At 43.1% G+C, this 23413-nt stretch overlaps 1 protein-coding gene across 3 annotated transcripts in view; it reads right to left on the bottom strand.

Annotated features, from left to right (window-relative positions):
* The window catches only part of ap2a1 (adaptor related protein complex 2 subunit alpha 1), an 80998-nt gene that overhangs the window by 41537 nt on the left and 16048 nt on the right, over positions 1–23413 (bottom strand). For all 3 annotated transcript variants that reach the window (XR_011038467.1, XM_068337937.1, XM_068337938.1), the window contains exons 2-6: positions 19977–20188; positions 5696–5889; positions 3783–3912; positions 3330–3431; positions 998–1257 (exon numbers count right to left, since the gene is read on the bottom strand). Coding sequence is in view for 2 of the 3 variants with exons in the window: in XM_068337937.1 (XP_068194038.1) it covers positions 998–1257; positions 3330–3431; positions 3783–3912; positions 5696–5889; positions 19977–20188 (898 nt within the window). In the remaining variant the exon portion in view is untranslated. The remainder of the gene's footprint in view (positions 1–997; positions 1258–3329; positions 3432–3782; positions 3913–5695; positions 5890–19976; positions 20189–23413) is intronic.

The following is a 23413-nucleotide window of genomic DNA, read 5'->3' as shown; positions in this document are numbered from 1 at the left end:
AGGCAGCACGTCCCGGTCTGACCCAGAACTTGCGTCGGCATCTTTGTCGAGGAATGTGAATGAATACATAAACTTTATTTCACATAAAGAAACAGACGAACAAATATTCAAGTGCAAAGCATGTTTATCAGTGCCTCTTCGACGTGGAGCTGTTATACATCAGAAAATAGCTGGTTTTAATTCCGTTTGTACATACATGTAGATACAGGTCACATGCATGACGTCACAGCGGTTTTCCTCGCAGGGACACGCCCCCCGGATAGAAACGTTGCGAATACAGCGTCCAAACGACAAAGCAGACCCACAATTTCAAAAAATCCCACCTTGGCCAGAATTTTCAAAAAGTTGCGTTTTCGTTCCGGATATCTGCGTTGTCGTGTGGACAGAAGGCGTACATGCAACAAAAAAACTGCGTTTTCAAAAAGTTCCGGCATCGTGGGGACGGGGACCCTGACTGCCTTCGTTCTAGTTCAAATATGTCATCAATTATGAATTTAATGGTTGTTAAAATGGTCTTAAAAATTTCTTCAGTCATATCTAAAGTCTCATTTGAATGGTGCAATATCTTGAGCCTGAAATAAGCAGTCCCCTGCTAAAAAAACATTTTTGATCTTCTTGTTGAGTGCAATTCTTGATGCCTAGCTGTGGAAAACTTCAGTTGGCATCTCTGCATTACATTGAAATGTGTACATAAACCTAATTGGAAAAATACTGAAGTTTTTTTAATCATGCCCCAGAAATCATGTGAGAAAAATTCCACTCACAGAAGCTCAACATTTAACCAAAAAAAACCACAAATAAGAGCAGAAAGGCCCAGCTCCACATTTACTTGTTTTGCGGGGCAAGCTTAGTGAATATTCAGCCATTTTTAATTATCCTGGAACAAAAAATGGACAGACAAAACCCCTACCCCATTTTCACATCCTCAATTGTGAAGTAATGGTGGATACAATCCTGAGTTACTGGACTAAGTCATGATGGTGCAGACAATGCTCACCTGTCATAGTGGATGATAAGTGAGATAGCTTCAAATAAGATGGCATTCTTTGCATTGGAGTGCTGAACCTTCTTGGACTTGGGTGGTTCCTGGGCCTTGTTGAGGATTGTCTCCAGGCATTCAACCAGACGGCCCTTGACAGCACCGTCTTCTGGTGGTGGATAGCACTGCAGCAGGCGCAGCAGCTTGCACGAGAGCCAGGGTGCTGGGACAAAGTAGTAGGTGTAATCTTGGAGATCAGTGGAGGCTGATGACACAATCTAGAGGACCATTACAAATTTTCTTAGGTCTTGTTATATTGGAACTGAAACTTTGTAAGACATCACAGTGTTTTCAGGTGATTAAATACAGGCAGTACAAAAGTGAACTACATTTAAAGCCTATATAGTTCAGAAGTCTTCACGTCCATTCAGTGTTTTAAATGCTTTTTTGACTTTGGCTACATCTCTCAGAAAAATCACTTTGTATGTTTTTATAATAATAAACTTTATTTCTCATCACTCAAAGACACCACACAGACATGTATATACATACACAAACCATATCCCAGGAGGAAAAAAGAAATGTCAATTGTCAGCTTGGCAGCATATTTATTTTGCATGTATTTTAGATCGTTTTTTAAACAGTTTGTGTTTGTCACTTACTTTTTAACTCCCTGGAGCCCACGTGAAAGTGTTTCTCTACAACTTCGAAGTTTGAATGTTTTTATTGTACTCTGGAATCATAAGCTGGTTTGTGTGACATGCTAGCAGAAGCAAGGCTATCAGATGAAGAAACCCTCCAGTGCTGTTGGTCAGATCCCTGTCCATCCCCCCCATTGGAAGTTCCCATCACAACATTATACTTCTTATGTCAATCTACAAGCCTACAAGCCGGGGTCAGGAGCAAATTATCAACAAAATACTTTGGCAAGTTTCAAGTGATTTTGGTGACCATTCTGGATTTTTCTATAAATAACAAAGGTGTACAAACAATTTTGTCCACATGTGTATGAGTGTGTGCATGTGTGGCTCCACGGTGCACTGGTGTTGGGCCCGGAGTTTACCCCGCCTTACACTCCAAACCAGATGGGATAGTCTCCAGCTCCCTGTGACCCGCGGACAAAGCGGTTTAGACAATGGATGGATGGTGGTGAATACTGTGTTTTGTTTTTAACTATTATAACTTTATTCTTGTGTATTATTTAGTGTAACGTATGATGTATGACTGTATGACTGCAAATTACTTACATGAGTGTAAGTAGAGGTGAATAATTTTTCTTTGGGATTATTAAAGCATTCATTCATTCATTCATTCATTCATTCAGATCAACTGATTTTTAAAACAGCAACACAATTTTTAACATCCTAGGTTTATTTGTAGGTCCTTAAATAACTTTGCACACAAAAATAAATTTCACAAAAAACAAAAAATAGTGTCAAAATTATTAGCCCCCTTGATGCTAATAGTCAATCGTGCATCCTTTTTGCTGGATAACAGCATGAAGTCATTTGTTGTAGGTTGCAACCAGTCTCTTAAACATCTCCAGAGGAATACCTCCCCATTCTTCTTTGGCACATCTTTCAAGCTCCTGTAGATTTGATAGACCCCTTCACTGTACCCCACAGATTTTTAGTCAAATCAAGGCTTTGCACTGGCAAGTCACATCAGTGGTTTGTGCTTTGAAACAATAAAGAAGTTGGTTCTTAAACGGGCTAATAATTATGACCCTGGTACTTTTTGTTTTTTCTGAAACAATTTTCAGAAAAAACTTTCTGTGAGCCAAGTAAATTAGTATAGGCATCCAAAATAAGACTGATGTTTGGAAAAGCTGTATTTGAAAAAAAAGAAACAAAAAGAAACACTGATATGTTCAACAGACACTTTTGAAAAAAAACTTGTATGGAATAGGGAATAATTTTTTGTACAGCTGTATTGTATCAAACAATCAAACTGGTTTACATTATTCCTATACTGGAAATAATTAAGTTCTATTGCATTGTTTTGTAGCACAATGCCTAGATACACTTTGTAGTCTTAATGTGTTATGACTTATGTGGTAAGGGCATCAGCCACTAATGGGAGGGTTAGTAATGCTTTCACCAGTAAGTCATGGAAATCAGGAACTTTAGGACCAAATGTGTTAGTCTGACACATTTAGTTTAGGACTAACTAAATGTGTTAGTCCTAAACTACCGCAACATATCAAAGCCACTGTTTTCAGTCACAATCCCAAAACAGATTTCTCCTCTATTTCTCAAAAGAGGTGACCCTGGGATAAATTGGCCAGACACTGCTGGAGTTTGACCCCACTGTAGGAGAATACAGTTGATTATTAATTACAAACACATACCCTGCTGAGTCGAGAAACGGCCAGGGAAACACAGGTCTTGAACTCATCTGGATTCTTCTGGCTCAGACAGGTGATGAGAGAAATGGCTGCTGTCACAACACCCTGAACAGACCCAACACATTCATAAAAATATTAATCCATTAAAGGCTAACACATAGAGAATACATTAATTATTTAGATCAGTTTTTGTATTCTGATTCTTTAAATGGCCAAAGTGAGACTGAAGACTCAAAAGACCTGTCAGTGATCCAGAGTGAACACTGGTAAATCCAGCACAAGGTAGCAATATACAGTACAAACTGAACATTAGATTCTCTGGATTTTTACAAGACCATTTCTTAAAAGCAAAACATAAAACAATGATAAATGAAATTAATGTTCACTGACAAATGCACAAAGGCTGCATTTTGTCATTACATTGTAGATAACTGGAAGTGAAAACTGTACTCTCACCATGTGCTGGTCGTTAAGCAGGTGCACCACCCGTGATGTCCATTCGCCCATCAGAACCAAGTCAGGAGAGGTCTTATAGAGCCTCAGGAGACACAGAGCAGCTGACTGTTTCACACTGTCCATTGTATCTCTGTGGTGCATCACAGAGACAAAAAGTGAGAATATCTCAGTGAGCTCACACTGATGTATACTAACACATTAAAACACAGTATGGACTCACAATGAAACATATAAAACACCTGAGAAATGGGAAATATTTTATGTATTTTATTTCACCAAACCTCTGAAGTACATCTGGGCTAATGCTCGATTTCACCATTTTTGCTGATGACTGACAGTCATTAATCAGTGAACCATCTATTATCATATCTTTGTGATTTTTGAAATAGAGTTCTAAATGAGTTCACTCTGGTAGTCCCAGTGGGTGGACTGCCCCACAGAGAACCCTTGATCTTTTATACACCAATGCCCAGGAGGCATACAGAGCGCCCGCAACCGACAGACCTAGAGTAAGTCGGTCAGTCAGTCAGCCTGACTGACCGACTCAGCTAACTGGCTCTCTATATGGAGCCATGACTGGCATGGCTCCAAATGGGGATGGCTACATCCCAGTTTCATTGACAGTGGCTTTTAATGCTGCTCTGATTACGTAAGGTTCAGTGATCCAATGACTGAAACTCTTCTCCCAACAAAACAGATACTGTAAGTAAAAGAGCATGACAATCAGCAAGAAATTACAATGACATTATTTGAAACAACCTTGTTTCAAAGTTTTGGAGGCTCAACTATTTTTTTTAAATTTTGTGTACTAGTCTGATCACCGAAGGGAAATTAAGAGCACACTCTAGTTAGTCAATTCATCGATCAAATGCATGCATACATGTTAAGGTGTACAGGCCCCTGTAGCATACGAACACACACACAAGGGATCCTGTAGGCATGCAATGGGAGGTAGAGGGACGGGCAGCTCTTTCCTGGCGCATCCCAAAATGAACAACTTGTAAGGGGGGATGGCGCCTTGCTCAAGGGCACCTCGGCAGTGCTCTGGAGGTGAGCTGACATCTCCCACTGTCAGCTCACACTCCGAGGTGGACAGGAGCGGGTACTGAACTGGCGGTCTTGGGAACAATGGATGACCTGCTCTACCACTGAGCCACTGCCGCCACTAAAACATACAAATGGCAGAGACAAAGATATTTTTATATACAACTAAGGAATTTATGAGGGGCATTGGCTAACCTGGCAGGGAAATGAAACCTATGTGTTCGTTTGCCAGTAACAAGAGACAGAAATTTCTCAGCTGAGTAAGACAATTGGAAGATAGCATAGGAATATGTGTGATGTGACGAGGACATGATCTGGAGAGGATACACCCTATTTGGTGGAGCATGTACAGTAGTCCTTTCTACTAATCCTCCATTCACAATGAACACAAAACACATTTTTGCATCCCACTGCCGGATTGAAGTTACTCACTTTACTAAGTGAATGTTACCATGGGTTAATTTAATTTACACAAGTTGCTGGCTTTAGTTAAAAGGACTGATTCAAACCATATGTATGCCATTTCCTACAGTCATCAATCACAACTGATAAACAGATAAGTTGAAAAACCAAAGGTTTTTGCATCTAGCTTCAAATGATTATAGGATTAGGCTTGCAAGCTAATGATGCAACTTTAAAGCGTGGGGAGTGGCCCTGCTATAGGCAGTGGGGCTTGGGAGTTGTTGAAATGTTCCTCAAACCTCTGCCTGTGATTCGCCCATTTAATTAGCTTTCTCAGGTTAGCTCTGGCTGAACAGTAGGCTTGTATATCCCAGATCTAAAAAGTAGTGTCATGTGTCAGTAATGGTTTGTGATTGCCAGGGATGGCAACATGAAAATATAGAGAATTGATACAGAAGTCAGCTCACCCAGCAACCAGAATCCGAGGGATCTCACTGGCAAAGGCCTCAGCCATCTCCCGGCTTCCCACATTTGCAATACAGTGAAGTGCCAGGCACATGAAAGTGGGGTTACGGCTGGATAGGTCATTCTTAATGGCGTTGTTGATCAGACGGATTAATTCACTGTTACTGTTTACCAGCACAGAGATGAACAGGTAGCCCTGGACAAATAGAGATAAGAAAAAATATGATTAAAAAAATAGCAACAGTACTCTTACACCATACAAGCTAAAATAAATCAATTCTGTGATCACATTTAATTTTGCAAATTTTGTGTGTGGTTCGTTCCATTCAAAATTAGCAGTCCAGACAGGTAAAATCCTCTCAAAAAAAGAGAAATCTCTTTCTCAGGCAGTTCTCAGGCAGACAAGAAGGCTCTGGAAAGGGTCAAGAGGTCAGCACAGAAGATTGCAGGTGTACACCTGTGCTCCTTGTCAAATATCTACAACACCAGATGTCTGGGCAGGGCCACAAGCCTCACTCAAGACTGTTCACACCACTGGCCCAAGCCTGTTCTCTCTGCTGACCTCAGAGAAGAGGTATAAGTGATCAATGCCCTTCAAGTTTGACCAAGATTTTACTCAAGTGCGATCAGAGTGCTGAACACAGTCCTCCGAGAGTAAATGACGATACGCTGTCGGAATGTTTTTCTCAATCATGTGCTCTGTACAATGTATCTGTGGTGACTGCTGCTATCAAGCCCTCTGATGCGCATCACATTACTACGCTCTTAATGGCTCATTGTAAATTCACTTCTACTAATACCTTGTTTCTTCTACCTGTGTTCTGTTTGTTTAGACTTGTTACATCTGGCTTCAAAGCAGTGATGTATTGTAATTGTCAGTGTTCGTGTTTTTGTTTGTCCACCAAATATATGACCTTGAGAGAACTAGTTCAAGGTCAAACTTAAACTTTTGTAAACTCAGGAACCGGATAAGCTAGAAAGACAAGGGAGAAGGCTAGTTTGAGTAAGACCATAGATCAAAGCTAGTGATTTGATCTACCTATGCACTAGCTTTGATCCATGGTCAAGCCAGTGCATAGCTTTGACCTACCCTCAGCTTTGACCCTGACCTCCCCTGAAAGTAGGTCAGGGTAAGTCGTGGGATGTTGCAGTCTGTGAGTGCCTTGTTCTTTTTGCACCTGAGGTTTTGCACCAAGAGTCATCGTTAAATTTTCGTTATAAAATTACATATGATGACATTAAAGGCATTCAATTCAATTTTATTGTATTATTTTCTATCTTATCTACTAGCGGGAACCCGTGGAAATTCCACCATAAAACAATAATATCAGATTTTGTTTGCTTTCTTTTTTTTCTTTCGTTGTCACAAGAACACAAACCGCTGTGTCCAACGAAGCCACAACGGCTCCGGTCGTGGGGCTGACGAACGTGAAGACTGCTTTGGCATTACGGTCTGGCCATCCGGGCCAGACAGATATATAAATATTATTACATATCTATATATGTAATAATCGGAGTTCGGTCCTGGTGAATAAAGCATCGGGGTTCCCCACACGACAATGTGAGGTCCGTCACAATCAAAGAATATAAACCACTAATTCGGCTAGCGGCCCAAACTTTTGGGTAGACGCCGGCCAACAGCTGTTTATTTAATTCCACGATGCTCTCAGGAGCTCTTGTTCATGTGATTCTTTCTGGCAGATGCGCCGTGATTGGTTGGCAGGCAGTGGGTGGAGTTAAAGCGTGACACCATGAGGTTTTCAAGTGGGCTTAATCAAAATTATAGGTGGGGAGATGGAGGGATTCTTTCATTCAGGTTAAGATTACACCTTTTACCCCTGCCCCATTACATATCCATGTATTCATCCATCCAATGTCTTGTAGACAAGACAACTGCAATCATCTTGTCTACAGCTAATTATCCACCAGTCACAAGTCTGTTGAAACCTGTCTCATCTGGCTATGGGTGAAAGGTGGGGCACACCACTGGTAAAACCCATGTTCATCTTGAGGTCACACGAAAGACAAATACGCACATATGCACAAACTCCCACCTACCGACAACCAATTCACCTAAGCTGCATGTTTCTGAAGGTAGAAAGAACCAGGAGAACCAAGAGAAAACCCCCACACACATGGGGAGAACATACAAACACCTCACAGAAAGTAATTGAAAACGAAACCCTCTTGTGAGGCGACATCTCTACCCACTGTGCTACCTTACCACCTCCAAGACTCTGGAATAATTATTTATTTATATCACTGAGCAGGGCTTGAAATTAACTTTTTTTCTTGGTAGCACTGGTGCTCCCAAATTTAGAAGTTAGTACCATCAGCAAAGACTTTAGGAGCACCTACCCAAAAACATGGCAGTGATGGAGTGATAGAGACCGCTCCATCCATCTCCGTTCCACGTGCCTCTCTCCCTCGCCCAGGGGAGCGGCCGCAGCTGCGCTCTCATTGTTTCCTGGCAGGACCACAGGAGCGCGGTCCAGCTCAGACTGTTTCGCACACATTCTACGGCAGGTCCACAGTCACGTGTCCGCATCAAACAAACTGTTCGAGGATGCACACTAAGCGCCTACGCGTTTTCTCCACATCCACACAAAACTGTATGAGAGATGGCCACCTGCCTCAAACTCCACCATGCCTTTAGTGAACATTCATTTGCATTTTTCTCGGTCATTTTGCCCGCAGCTCAGACTTCAGGGGATAATTTTGCGCAAAAGATCTGTAGCCGCGAACTGCAAGTAAGAATGTGCCAAGAAAATCTACTCTTGTGAATTTATCACGGAGTGGTCACAGGTCCGGACAGAACCATCACGCGGTCCGCATCCGCACCGTGGTCCGCTATTTGGTGACCCCTGCTCTAGAGAGAAAGAGCGAGGGATGAGGAAAAAAAAGGCGCACCAGATTTTTTTCCCTAGTCGCACCGGTGCTCCCAAATATATTTAATAGTCGCACTGATAAAAATTTGGGCGTCCAAAATGTTCGCAAATTCGAGCCCTGCTGAGAAATGCCTACAAAATGTATATTTGTGAAATTCGGTGTATTATAATTCATATCTTGTGTCTCAAGCTTGCACTTCTCAAATTTTCTATCGTGAATTTCAGTCTTTAATTAGGCAGAGTAAACTGAGAGAAAGCATGTATTCAGCACTACTCACAGTGGAGGATCTATAGCACTTCATCGACAGCTATTTCTACCAGTGCACCATGGAGAGTGTCCAAGCGTCTCTATCTCCTGGGACAATCCCAACTACAGGAAGAAGGATTCCTCCACCAACATCACAGACGTTCAGCTCAGCATTCCGGGTTAAAAAAAAGCTCGACGTCCTTGGAATGCTTCATGGGGAGATTGAAGACCTCAAGGCCAGCCTGGAGTTCACCCACCAGCAGATTGCCGACCTGCAGTGGGATAACAACGAGCTCTGCTCCACACTGACGGCTGTGTATTTGTGTTTGCTGTGAGCAGATGATACATTATTGATCCCGGGGGAAATATAGTGTATCTATATACTGTATGTAATAATAATAATAACAAAAATATTATGTTCCGCGGTGCACTACTTCACAGTCTACTTGGTACCCCACTCCCTCCTTTTATTTGTCTGTCTCTATGTATCTCCATGCCTTCCCCTCTCACACACTCACGCCTCCGACCCCCCCCCCCCTCTCTACATACCTCTTGTTTACGACGATATGCTTTATAAGGAACTGACTGTCAGGCATTGTTGTGCTTTTTTAGGAAGTTTATATGCATTTCAAACTGCTGTATATGTCTCTCTTCAACATCCACTTATCTTGTATCCAACACCTGACACCTCACCATCCTGATGTCCATGGTTCACACAGACCCACACTGAAGTCATATTACACCACCATTTATCCAATGGCAGAACATCTTTTCTTATGTCAAAGTTAAATTTAGTATCCTGGAATGTACACGGCATACGCTCAAAGACAGAAAGAATTAAAATCCTGGACTATGTCTCAAAAACTAAAAGCAGATATTTTCCTCCTGCTGGAAACACATTTACTATAATCAGAAGAAAAATGTCTCATCGATCCAAATTATAATATCATCTTTTCATCTTGTCATAGCACACAAAGAAGAGTCTCCAAACTGATCCATAAGAGTGTTCTTTTCACTTCAAATAACAGTTAGACCTTGAGGGCAGATACATTATTATTCAGGCAATAATTTTTCATAAACTATATGATGTCTGTGTAGGTTCTCCATTATCCAGGTCATGGTTATCCAAAGCTGTTTAAATCAATCCACTTCTGACTGTGTGGTGTGGGGTCTTTTGGGTGGACCAGTCTTTGTCAGAGGGTATTACCTGGCTTAAAATATACAGGAGCCTTGTGTTTGTTGAAGATCCACCTCAGCTTTTCAGACACTCCAGACACATATGGGATCACTATACCATTATGCATGCTCTCCTTCTCTTTCATCCTCATTGGGTTCTCCTTTCTAGATCTTGTGTGAGCTTTCTCAAATGTTCAGTCAGATTCCACAGGTTTTCAGTGCCCCTGTCAGGTGTTGTTCTCTTACCTAGTCTTGGGTACTGGTTGGCAGCTTATCAGCCCTGTTTTGCAGAGTCCTGATGATGCCAAGCTTGTACTCCAGTGGGTGGTGAGAGTCAAAAAGCAGGTACTGGTCTGTGTGTGTTTGTCTCCTATATACCCCAACATGCAGACTTCTGTCATCTTTTATGCATTCCTCGCGATCCAAAAAGGGCAAACTGTTGTCCTTTACATCCTTTCTGGTGAACCTGATGTTGCTGTCCACCGAGTTGATGTGTTCAGTGAAAGGTTGCACCTTGTGGATTTTGATCTTGACCCATGTGTCGTCCCCATACCAGAACCAGTGGCTTGGTTTTGTTCCGTTGAATGAGGTAAGGGCCTTGTGTTCCACCTCTTCCATGTGCGGCAGTGGCTCAGTGGTTAAGCGAGCGGTAGAGTGGGTCGTCCTATGATTTCAAGATCGGATTTCAAGTTTGATTCCCGCTCCCGCCCAAAAAAATACCCGGAGGTGAGCTGACAGTTGGAGGTGTCAGCTCACCTCTGGAGCACTGCCGAGGCACCCTTGAGCAAGGTGCCGTCCCCTTTACAAATAGCTCATTTGCCTGCCACTCTACCTCCCTTGCATGCCTAAAGGCCCCCTTGTGTATGTGTGTGTGTGTGTGCTACAGGGGCCTGTACACACTTATATATAGGTATGCATGTGTTTGAATCACTAGCTAGAGTGTGTATTCTTAATTTCCTTTCGGGGATCAAAACAGTTTAGAAGTTCTATAGAAGTTCCTTCTGTAGCTGGAAATAGGTGGTGTTCAGGCAAAGGTCCAACAGTTGGCAGATTTGGTCGGGTTGAGGTTTTTCCTGTCGCTGAGGGTGTTGTCCTGTGAAAGCCGTTGCCTTACTGCTTCCACCGCCTCCATTGTGGGAACACATGTGAATAGGAAAGTGACGTCCTAGGATACCATGGTCTCATCTGTATCCAATCTCAGTCCTCTCACTTTTTCCACAAATTCCATGGGTTCTGTATATGGTAGGGGTTGTTACCCACTAGCGGGGCCAAGATGGTAGCAACATGCTTGGCAATGTTATATGTGACCGAGTTGATGCTGCTCACAATGGGTCTGAGGGGAGGCTCCTTCTTTATGAATTTTGGGGAGGCCATATATGCATGTGATGGCTTCCCCTGGGTACAGGCGATAGTAGAGCAGGCGGTTTGTGGTTTTCTCCTTCTGTAGCTTCTTTAGGCAGTCCACAACCTTTTTGTAGCTGCTTGTTAGGTCACGCTTCAGGGTCTCATAGGTCGTGCTGTCGCCAACTAGAGACATAACCTTGCCGTGGTAATCTGTTGTATTCAGGATTACCGTGCATCTTCCTTTGTCTGCTGGAAGGATGGTGATGTTCTGGTCCTTACTCAGCGCCGTTCCATTCCTGGGTGGAGAGGTTGGAAAGGGGGGACCTTAGCTTAAGAACGGGCTGCTGTTATCTTTAGCCTCAGTCCCTCTGCTTCTGCTGTGGAAAGGTTGTTTTTTAATGGCTGATTCTGTAGCAGTAATGAGGTCCACAACCGGTACACGCTGTGGGGTGATGGCCAACTTTAATCCTTTGGCCAGGACGTCCTTCTCTGGTTGGGTGAGTTCTCTGTTAGACTTGTAAATCATCTGTGCTGTGCATTATCTGTAGTTGTACTCAGTGGTTTCTGCCTTCAGCTGAGTTCATCTGTCCTTGTATTTTTTTTGTCCGAGATTGGAGTTTTTGAAAATTACATCTTTGCTTTTCCTTGCTCTTCGTGTGTTGAGCCATTTGGGCTGTCTCAACAAACTTGTAGACCTCTTTTAGGTGACAAAACTAATGTGAGTTTCATGGAGAGCTGGTCAGCCTTTGTTTTCAGGCCCTCGATGGTGAAGTGAAGGATCACAGGACTTAACGACTACAGACCCGTCGCTCTGACATCTGTGGTCATGAAGTCCTTTGAGCGCCTTGTCCTGACCCACCTCAAAGACATCACTGGCAACCTCCTGGACCCTCTACAGTTCGCCTACAGAGCCAACAGATCTGTAGACGATGCTGTAAACATGGCGCTACACTTTGTCCTCCAGCACCTGGACTCCCCAGGATCCTACGCCAGGATTCTGTTTGTGGACTTAAGCTCTGCTTTCAATACGATTGTCCCAGCTCTGCTCCATGACAAGTTCTCCCAGCTGAACGTGCCGGACTCCATATGCAGGTGGATCACGGACTTCCTGACAGACAGACGGCAGTTCGTGAGGCTGGGAAGCATGTCTCCAACACCCTGACTATCAGCACTGGCTCCCCTCAAGGCTGCGTTCTTTCCCCTCTGCTCTTCTCCCTGTACACTAACTGCTGCACATCTGGTCACCAGTCTGTCAAACTCCTGAAGTTTGCTGACGACACCACCCTCATCGGCCTCATCTCTGATGGGGATGAGTCAGCCTACAGAAGTGAGTTGGACCAGCTGGTATCATGGTGCAGCAGGAACAACCTGGAGCTCAAAGCTCTCAAAACAGTGGAGATGATAGTGGACTTCAGGAAAGACCCTCCTGCCCCCTCCCCCCCCCATCATCATCTGTGACACTCCAGTGACCCCTGTGGAGTCCTTCCGCTTCCTGGGCACCACCATCACCCGGGAGCTCAAATGGGAGCAGAACATCAGCTCCCTCACCAAGAAAGCTCAGCAGAGGATGTACTTCTAGGCGGCAGCTGAAGAAGTTTCACCTCCCTGTGAAGATGCTGGTGAACTTCTACACTGCCACCATTCAGTCCATCCTCACATCCTCCATGTCAGTGTGGTTTGCTGCAGCCACGGCCAGGGACAAGGCCAAGCTGCATCGTGTCATCCGTTCTGCGGAGAAGGTGATCGGTTGCAGTCTCCCACATCTCCAGGAACTGTCTGACACAAGGACCCGCAGTCGTGCAGCCAGGATTGCCGCTGACCCCTCTCACCCCGGCCACAACCTCTTCCAGACCCTCCCCTCCGGCAAGAGGCTACGGTCCATCTGGACCAGGACCTCACGCCATAAAAACAGCTTCTTCCCCACTGCAGTCAGCCTCATGAACAATGCCCCCCCCCCCAGGTAACCATCCGCCCCTCAACCCCACTCTGCAAAGACAGTTTACTGTTTGGACTTATTTTCTTCACCCGCAATCACCATCCTTATACAGTATCTAAACACACCGTAATGTGAATTGTAAATAGTTTTTGTATTCTTATCCTATTCCTCACTACTATTCTCTTCTGCTTTTCTATGCACCGACACCGCGTCAAGTTCCTCGACAGTAATTTTTACTGTAAAATGGCAGAAATGGCATGCATGGGTGTCGTCACAGAAGGAAGCCTCTCCTAAAGCCAAGTCACAAAAAAGCCCACCTAGAGTTTGCCAGGGCCCATGCTGAAAAGGATGAAGGCTACTGGAACTCTATACTCTGCAGTGATGAGACCAAAATCAATCTTTTTGGAACTGATGGCTTCAAAACGGTCTGGCATTGCAAGGGTGAGGAGTACAAGGAAACGTGCATGGTGCCCACTGTGAAACATGGAGGGGGTAGTGTTCTTATTTGGGGTTGCATGAGTGCTGCAGGTGTTGGAGAACTGCATTTCATTGATGGCATCATGAATTCTCAAATGTACTGCTCTATACTGACGGCTAAGATGCTTCCATCACTTCGGGCTGTTGGTCGTCGCGCCAGTTTTCATCATAACTATGACCCAAAACTCACGTCTAAGGCCACTGCTGACTTTCTGAACAAGAACAGGGTAAGAGTGATTCCATGGCCAAGTATGTCACCTGATCTGAACCCTATAGAGCATCTTTGGGGAATACTGAAGAGGCAGGTTGAGCATCACTCTCTCCAGGCTCTAAAAGAGGTCATCCATGAAGAATGCCGCTCTATGCCAAGGAGACTTGGGGCTGTCATTGCAAGTAATGGAGGCCATACAAAGTCCTAAATGTATTGGAGGTAGTTGTGTTTGTTGTGGGGTGTACTCATTTCTGCACCACACTAATTTTACTAAAACGGAATTAAAACAAGTTATATTATTAAGCTTAGTTTTAAGTTTAAAAGCTCAACAGATCCTGTGTTTAACTTTGTCTGTGAACATTTTGGAAATACATTTTTGTGTTCCTTGTCATTTTGTATGAAATATTACTTTTCACAGAGGGTGTACTCATTATTGCTGTGCACTGTATATGCACTCAATGTACACAGAACACAATCGACACTTTCATGCTCTTTGGCTATGTTTAAGCGTTCATCAGTTTTGGGTATCAGTCTACTCAGAAACTGTCCTCTATGTTGTACTGAAGGATTCCGCAATCTCCAAACATCTGCTTAATTGGCGATCTAACAGCCTTACCTGACGCTCAGTTCCAGCCCACACTCATAGCTTTTGCATTGCCAAGAAAAACATTTTGGTTAATTTGAAAGATAAAAGAGCCCTAAACATTACCATTGGTTGAATCTCCTCATTGATCACATGTCACTTGAGAAAAAATCTGCTTCTCCAAATAAACAATTGCCATCGTTTAAATAAATTTGGTCTCCATTTATTAGATTTTTAAATATAAATCTATAGCTTTCTCTTGTAAGCTTATGCCTCCATTTTTGCACATCTGAGATGTTACCAGAGCTGATTTGTGGCTCTGCCCTGGCTTGGGGTGGGGGCTGCGATGGACGGGGGCATGCGACCAAGATTTCACCACAGCTGATGGCCTGGATGTGTGCCTGGTGGCTCTCCATGCGTCGGGCTGGTTCCCTGTTGGTCTGGGGGGACCAGAGATGGGGGCTTTACTGACTGTATGGATGCGGCAACGGTCCGGGCGGGCTGTGGGTTCTGTCTCTGTTGATGTTTGCGGTGGGTGATCAGCTGGATGCTCCTGGCATTAGCGCAGTGCCGGCTGGCGCTTCTGGCTTTAGATTGGGCCATATCGGTGTTTCACCATCTTAATTAGGCTTTATGGGGCTACTTTTTATGGGGCCTGCACTTGGCCTGGTAGGCTGATGGTGGCGCTGTAACGTGCCTTAGTGTGGCGGGGATGGAGTGACTACTGGCTGTTGACCATTGGTGGCCGGCTGGCGGGGGTGGTTGAATGCATGCTGCAGGGCTGGCCGGGAAAAATTCACACCAAACTAGAAATTCACAACTGTGGCCAACTTATGAACAGGTTCCGAGTGGCTATTCTTAAACTGAATTGTTTATAAGTCGTTGTCTATGTATTTCTATTTTTGCTGTAATCCTGCCGAGCAGCACCTCTCCATACGATTATGTCCCTGAACTCGATGTTTCGTATTAACTCTCCGGTACCATCCCTGTTGGCACAAAGTCTGGAAGGTCTCAATGGAAACGTAGTTATCCGGGATCGTAATCATCAGGCGTTACGTCACAATGGGTGCTGATCTGAGAAAACCTGTTTTTATGGAGTCTAAGACATTTTTTCTGTTTTATCTGTTGATACAGGAAGCGTTTTCTTTCCAGATTCTACGAGTTGGTAAGGTTAGGGTGGACTACTTTATATATACTCTATGTAAAGACCTGATAAAAATTGTTTTTTCATGATAGGACCCCTTTAGAGTTCTAGTCACTGTTTGGGAGTGCATACCCATTACATACAGTGAATACAGTGCATAGAGAGCAGAGTATTGAGCAGATGTGTACGTTGTAACTTTCTCTTTACGACAGAACTTTAGCTTAGTCGGTCTAAAATCGAATATTTTCTTTCTTCAGTTGTTTTTTTCAATGTCTGTATACTCACATCTCTTCTTCTAAAGCAATTATGGTCCATGTAGATCTTTTTCCCATTCAACTTTAGATTTATTGTGTTCCTGGCCTTGGTTAAAACTTGCTGCTTGTCTTGGCGATTGGCGAATCTTACTAAATGTGACATTGGTTCGACTTCATCTTCCGTAATTTACCGTTGAAAAGATCTATGGGTTCTTTCTACTCAAGGGTAGCTTCTAGGGATACGGCCAGCCATCAAGAAAGAAGTAGTCCATCAAAAATGACGTAGTCCAATGAGTCATTGCTTTATTTTCCAAATGTTCAACAATCTCATCTCATGAATTGTAAAATTGTGTACTTGTTCAGTGGCCTTGTAAAATTTTTAGTCCTCACATCATCCTCTCTCTGATCTTAGCAACTAGCCAAGCAGGTGCATAGAAAGTGAAGGTCAGTCCTCCACCTGGTCAATCTGGTCTTTTGTATGAGCTAAACTTTATCCCATTCTCCTCACCAGCTGTTCAAGGGAGGTAATGGCTGGAGTAATTTCCATCAAAATTGTCATTGTTCTCCTGCCTGAACGATTTTCACTCGGATAATATTGTTGCACTCACGTTATCTTTCTGGGCTTGCACTACCCATTCGCCACTCCACCATAGGTGAAGTAAGTTCCAGATTTGCTACAAGGTTTTTAGACTGTGTAGCCACAGTGGCGTTCTTATTTTTACGGAAAAAAGGCTAAAACTCGCTAACGCTAGCGGCGCTCGCTATTTCCGCTAGGCTATTTTCGCAAGCAAGTGGCGCTAACGCCGCTACTTCCGCTAGGAGCGGCGCTAGCGAAAATAGCGCCGCTATTTCCGCATGCTGACGGAATTTAGCCAAAGCATCCCGACGGAAATAGCCGAAGTGACCCAAACGCTACCGATCATTAAATATGCACTCGGGTCATGACCTCCTCTCGTCCAATGAAAAAAAAAAATTGTTTTTATACAAGCTGAACCCGCGAATTGGTGTAAGACAAGGCGAGGACGATCAATCAAAAGAATCCAGTGTTTTATAGTAGAGTTTGTGTTAAAGTCCTCATGTGACAGATGGATCAGAAGGTAAATGAAATATATTATCAATACTTGTTTCCAGCAGGAATAACCAGCGATGCATGTAAATGTGAATTCACCTCGCTTGCCATTTTTCATGCCTTTTCAAATTGAAATGAAAAATCATGTTATTGAATTTAAAAAAACCAAACAAACTATGGCATACCAATGGTAATGTAGCCGCAAAAGGGCACAAGCCAGTGTCATATTGTGCCGGTCCCAAGCCCGGATATATACAGAGGGTTGCGTCAGGAAGGGCATCCGGCGTAAAACTTTTGCTAAATCAAAGATGCGAATCAAACCTATGACTTCCATACCGAATCGGTCGAGGCCCGGGCTAACAACGACCGCCATCGGCGCTGTTGACCTACAGGGCGCTGGTGAAAATTGGATTACTGTTGGTCGAAGAAGGAGAGGAGGAAAGTGCGTTCGCACGAAGAGAAGAGGAACACCAAGAGTATAGGACTAAGAGTAGGGACGTTGAATGTTGGAACTGACAGGAAAAGGTAGAGAGTTGGTTGACATGATGCAGAGGAGGAAGGTAGACATACTGTGTGTCCAGGAGACCAGGTGGAAAGGTAGCAAGGCTAGAAGTTTAGGAGCAGGTATCAAGTTGTTCTATCATGGTGTAGATTGGAAGAGAAATGGAGTAGGAGTTATCTTGAAGGAGGAGTTTGTTGGGAATGTCCTGGAGGTAAAAAGAGTGTCGGATAGAGTGATGAGTCTGAACCTAGAAATAGAAGGTGTGATGTTCAATGTTGTTAGTGGGTATGCTCCACAGGTAGGATGTGAGCTGGAGGAGAAGGAGAATTTCTGGTTGGACTTTGATGAAGTGATGCAGAGCATGCCTAGAAGTGAGAGAGTTGTCATTGGTGCAGACTTCAATGGACATGTTGGTGCAGGTAACAGAGGTGATGAGGAAGTGATGGGCAGGTTTGGGATCCAGGAGAGGAACGCGGAAGGACATATGGTAGTTGACTTTGCAAAAGGGATGGAAATGGCTGTAGTGAATACTTTCTTCCAGAAGAGGCAGGAACATAGGGTGACCTGTAAGAGTGGTGGTAGAAGCACACAGGTAGATTGTATCTTGTGTAGACGGTGTAACCTGAAGAATATCAGTGACTGCAAAGTAGTGGTAGGTGAGAGTGTAGCCAAAAAGCATAGGATGGTGGTGTGTAGGATGACTCTGGTGGTGAGGAAGATGAAGAGGGCAAAGGCAGAGCAGAAGACGAAATGGTGGCAGCTAAAAAGGGAAGAGTGTTGCATAACTTTCAGGAAGGGGTTAAGACAGGCTCTGGGTGGCAAGGAGGTGCTTCCAGATGACTGGACAACTACAGCTAATGTGATCAGGGTGACAGGTAGAGTACTTGGTGTGTCATCTGGAATGAAGGTAGATAAGGAGACTTGCTGGTGGAATGAGGAGGTACAGGAGTGTATACAGAGAAAGAGGTTAGCTAAGGGGAAGTGGGACACTGAGAGGACTGAGGAGAGTAGACAGGAGTACAGGGAGATGCAACGTAAGGTGAAGGTAGAAGTAGCAAAGGCCAAACAAGGGGCTTATGATGACTTGTATGCTCGGTTGGACAGTAAGGAGGGAGAGACTGATTTATACCGGTTGGCAAGACAGAGAGATAGAAATGGGAAGGATGTGCAGCAGGTTAGGGTGATTAAGGATAGGGGCGGAAGTCTATTGACAGGTGCCAGTAGTGTGATAGGAAGATGGAAAGAGTACTTTGAAGAGTTGATGAACGTGGAAAATGAGAGAAAACAAAGAGGATGAAGAGTGCAAAGGCAGTCGGTCCTGATGATATACCTGTAGAGGTTTGGAAGTGTCTAGGAGAGGTGGCAGTAGAGTTTCTGACTGGGTTGTTCAACAGGATCTTAGATAGTGAGAAGATGCCTGAGGAATGGAGGAGTAGTGTGCTGGTGCCCATTTTTAAGAACAAGGGAGATGTGCAGAGTTGTGGCAGCTACAGAGGAATAAAGCTGATGAGCCATACAATTTAGTTATGGGAAAGAGTAGTGGAAGCTAGACTAAGGGCAGAAGTGAACATTTGTGAGCAGCAGTATGGTTTCATGCCAAAAAAGAGTACTACAGATGCAGTTTTTGCTTTGAGGATGTTGGTAGAGAAGTACAGAGAAGGCCAAACAGAGCTGCATTGTGTTTTTGTAGATCTGGAGAAAGCTTGTGACAGGGTGTCCAGAGAGGAACTGTGGTATTGTATGAAGAAGTCTGGAGTGGCAGAGAAGTATGTTAGAGTGGTGCAGGACATGTATGAGGACTGTAAGACAGTGGTGAGGTGTGCTGTAGGTGTGACAGAGGAGTTCAAAGTGGAGGTGGGACTGCATAGGGAACCAGCTCTGAGCCCCTTCTTGTTAGCTATGGTGATGGACAGGCTGACAGATGAGGTTAGACAGGAATCTGGAGGTTTGTCCTGGACAGAAGAGGAATGAAGGTTAGCTGCAGTAAGACAAGAGTACATGTGTGTGAATGAGAGGGACCCAAGTGGAAGTGTGAGTAACAGACTTTAGACTCCACAAATTCTGAAGCGCAAATGAAATTGGATAGTCTTGTGTTTTTAGTTCTTCCATCTATAGTAGGCCACATGATGTCTATGTACAAAAATAACTAATAAACAGGCAAAAAGTGGAGCTGTGTACTTGTTCAGTGGATTCACAGTTGCACATTTACACAGTACATTTTCTGTTGTCATTGTAATAGCCTCTTAGGGTTTAAAGTACTGAGTGAGAGTGAATGTATGAGATGTGCAAAATAAATAACTGTGCAAGTAAACTTATTACAACGACTAAGAAATGGCAAATTCGATTCAGGATGTGAAATGGGAAAGACATAGTGGTGACTTTGAGGAAAATTGTTTGAACTACAGCCACAGACAAACTAAAGCACATTCAATAGAAGCAGTAAAACACTTACGATCTGTTTCTCTGTGTACTTGTTGGAACTCAGCAAGTTGACAGCTTCCATGTGTCCAAAGTCAATGTCATGGCCAAGCAGAAAAATGAAGAGCAGCTTGCACACATATTTCTTCTTGCTGTAGCCATCCAGAGCCTTGTCCCCTTTAAACTTGGAACGAATGTTGGCCAGCTCTTTATTTATACGTTTAATCTCTGCTTCCTTGCTCTTACCTAAATGGAAAGTAGGACAATGATAAAATTTAGAATATGGACAGTATTAACAAACTCGTAGAACATTAAATTAATTAATATTTGATTTTAAAATCAAAGGAAATGTGCTAATGTTGAGACAATCTTTGGAAAAATATATAAAATATTTCTCTTTCATAGCTCCGTGACATTTCAGACCCTTGTATGAAGGCTTTCTTCAATACACTTTGGTGTTGCCTTATAATCATACAGGCCACAAGGTAAATGAGAACCCTTGCTAGGCAAAAAGCAAGTTGTCGCCGCCTCTACTTTTTTTTTTTTTACAGTGTTCAGCATCTCCACATTCTTTCCTAACGTCTGATGCTGATGTGTTTGGGTACCTACAGCAAGTAAGATAAGCACTGAATACATCCCCATTTTTACCAGAAGTACTTTATTACTAGTGTTGTCAGGCGATTAAAAAAAATTAATCCAATTAGAGGATTTGTAATTAATCTAATTAATCGTTTTTTAATCTCATACCTGCTAAAGTCCCCTAAATAAAAAAAATTAATTCTAGGACATTACAAAATTGTAGTGCATGACTAATCAATATAATACACCAAGAAAAAAAGATTTGAAATCCATGTTTTTATTGGTCAAGTGTGCTTTATAAATTAAAAAAGGCTAAACACATCAGGAAACCAATTAGGCCAGGTGCATTTCTCAAAAATGCAGTACAAATGCAGTTAAATAAAATAAATAAAATTCAGAAATAAAATAAGGCTGAGTCTCAAATAGGCACATAAGCTGACTCTCAATCAAAATGAATACTAAAGCTCACTCAATACAGTAATTCAAAATGAATAGTATAACATGCCTCTAAATAAGGCAAAATCAATATCAAGATGCGAACAGGGCATGGCAATTCCTTTAAAAGGGTAAGCTAACGTTACGGGAACTGACAACAGACAACTCTGTCCTTGATATGTTTTGCATTCAAATGTTACGTTAGACTGGAGTTGCTTCAGTGATATGAAAATTCTCTTTTACAAAAGGAATAAATTACTATGTTTTTGTTTATAGTCCCATCTTTGTTCTTTTTATAAAGAAGTTTCCGCCCAAAGGTCCAAGTGGGCGTGCCTCGCTCTCCTGTGTCGCGTCCATCTCTGTTGTCAGTCACCCTGCTTTTGACTAGTGGCGCAAGTACGAAGTGACGTGCCACTGCAGCCTACGGGTCACTCAATGGGTCAAATTTAAAATGCTTGCGCATTGACTTGCCACTCAAGATTAACTGGATTAATTTAGTGCGTTAATTTGCAGCGTAATTAATCTAATTAACGCATTAAACTGACAGCCCTATTTATAACATATTACATTTCACCAGATGTCCGCAACAACCCATGCAACCCACACACGCAAACAAACTAAACCCAAAATTTCCATAAATTAAGTTGGTGTGAGATTAAATGACACAGGGAAAAGTTTTACACATATAAAGAAAGAAAGCCAAGAAATCAGCTGATATCCATTAGTAAATAGAAAGCAATCCTACCCCAAGTCAAGAAAATTAATATCAGCTGGTTGAACACCAACAGAAGGCCCATAAAAGGGTGTCTCATTGCAAAGAGTCACACAAGAAACACCTCATGGGCGATTAAAAGCAAAGAGCTCTCTCAAGACCTTCGCAAACTTGCAAAACACACTTAAGGCATTGTATACAAAAGAATTCTGAACTTCTGAAAGCTCTAGTGAACACTGTTGGGAACATAATCTGGAGGCAGAAACAACGTAATTTGACCTTAAACTGGCCATGATCAGGTGCTCCTCAAGATTTCTGAGAGAAGATGTAAAAGAATTGTCAGAAGTTTTTCCCAAGAGTCAAGGACTACAGGTCGAGAGCTTCAGAAAGACCTGGAATTTGTTGGCACAATTTTTTCAAAGAAAACAACAAGTAACACACTCAACAGCCATGTCCTGTATTCACGCTCAACATGCAAAACTTTGTGCTGAAGAAAAAAAAATATGGAGATTGTTTAAAGTGTGCTTTTCACAACATCTCCTCCTCCGGCTTTCAACCAGGCTCGACATATTCCTCGTCTCCTGTTTTCCCTTCTGACTCTCACCGCAGATTCTCTTATCCTGTCTGGGAACTCTGCACTGTCTCTTTGAGACTATCTGGACCAATTACGCATAAGCTAGGCTCTCAATGCAGTGGATAAAATCATTTCCACAATGAATACTGGACCAGGGGAACCTATCTGTCCTGATGGAACGTGTGTTACGGGCTACATGAGGGATTCTTGGGAGGAGTGGAGAGTTAGGTCCCTGGCGGTTCTTTTTGTAGAGTATGATGGTGATCTATAGTGTATCGGTTTGGATTTATGATAACAAGGCTTCTGCTCCTCACAATGAATGTTGCTCTGGCATATTGGAAAACTGGGAAGATGCCGGCAACTTATGGAATCCAAAGACTGACTGCCTTGTTATGTGAGATGGGTTGGGCAGTAGGTGCACAGACTGTGGGGAACTTAACCATAGGTTGGATAATGTCTCGAAGGATCTCACTGCTTTGCGTACAGAAGAATGGGAAGCCAAGCTAATCACGAGGAGGGGGAAGCCATTCACAGACGCAGAATACATGAAAGAATCCCTAAAAAATTTCAAAGCATCTATTCTTTGAATTCAAAAATAAACAGGAAATTGTTCAGAAATACTGTACCTCTCTCTGCAAAGACCGTTAAGGACAGGACCATTAAAAAGGCAACAAACATCACCATTAAGCAAATTGCCAATATCAATTAAGCTCAAGTAAATTGAATTCCGTGTGATGAGTCAAGTGATCTAAACAATATTGGTATGGGGTGTTAGCACATACCAATATTGCAGTTAGCACTGTTGTGACGATATGTGAACTCTAGTGGACCACAGGAAGAACTGATTGAACTCATACCACCAAAGGGTCAAATGCGAGGACAGGACATTTATGAGGCTGTTGTGAGCAGTCTAAAAGCCAAAGAAATAAACACCGCTCACCTGGTGTCAGTGTCTACTGATAGGGTACCCAGTATAATAGCCACACAGAAGGGCTTTGTAAATTTACTTCAAAAGTCGCTGGATTGATGACATTTCATTGCAGAAAGCACTGCACCCTGAAACAATCCTAATTTTTTTGTCTACTTTTTTAAAGCTGCTATACAGTGGGGTCAGTAAGTATTGGGCAACCTAAAAAATTTGCAAGTTCACCCATTTAAAAAGATAGGAGAG

Source organism: Antennarius striatus, chromosome 16 (genome assembly GCF_040054535.1).
Source record: "Antennarius striatus isolate MH-2024 chromosome 16, ASM4005453v1, whole genome shotgun sequence".
Lineage (NCBI taxonomy): Eukaryota > Metazoa > Chordata > Actinopteri > Lophiiformes > Antennariidae > Antennarius > Antennarius striatus.
The sequence above is the reverse complement of the archived record's forward strand: the minus strand, read 5'-3'. Positions and strand labels throughout refer to the sequence as shown.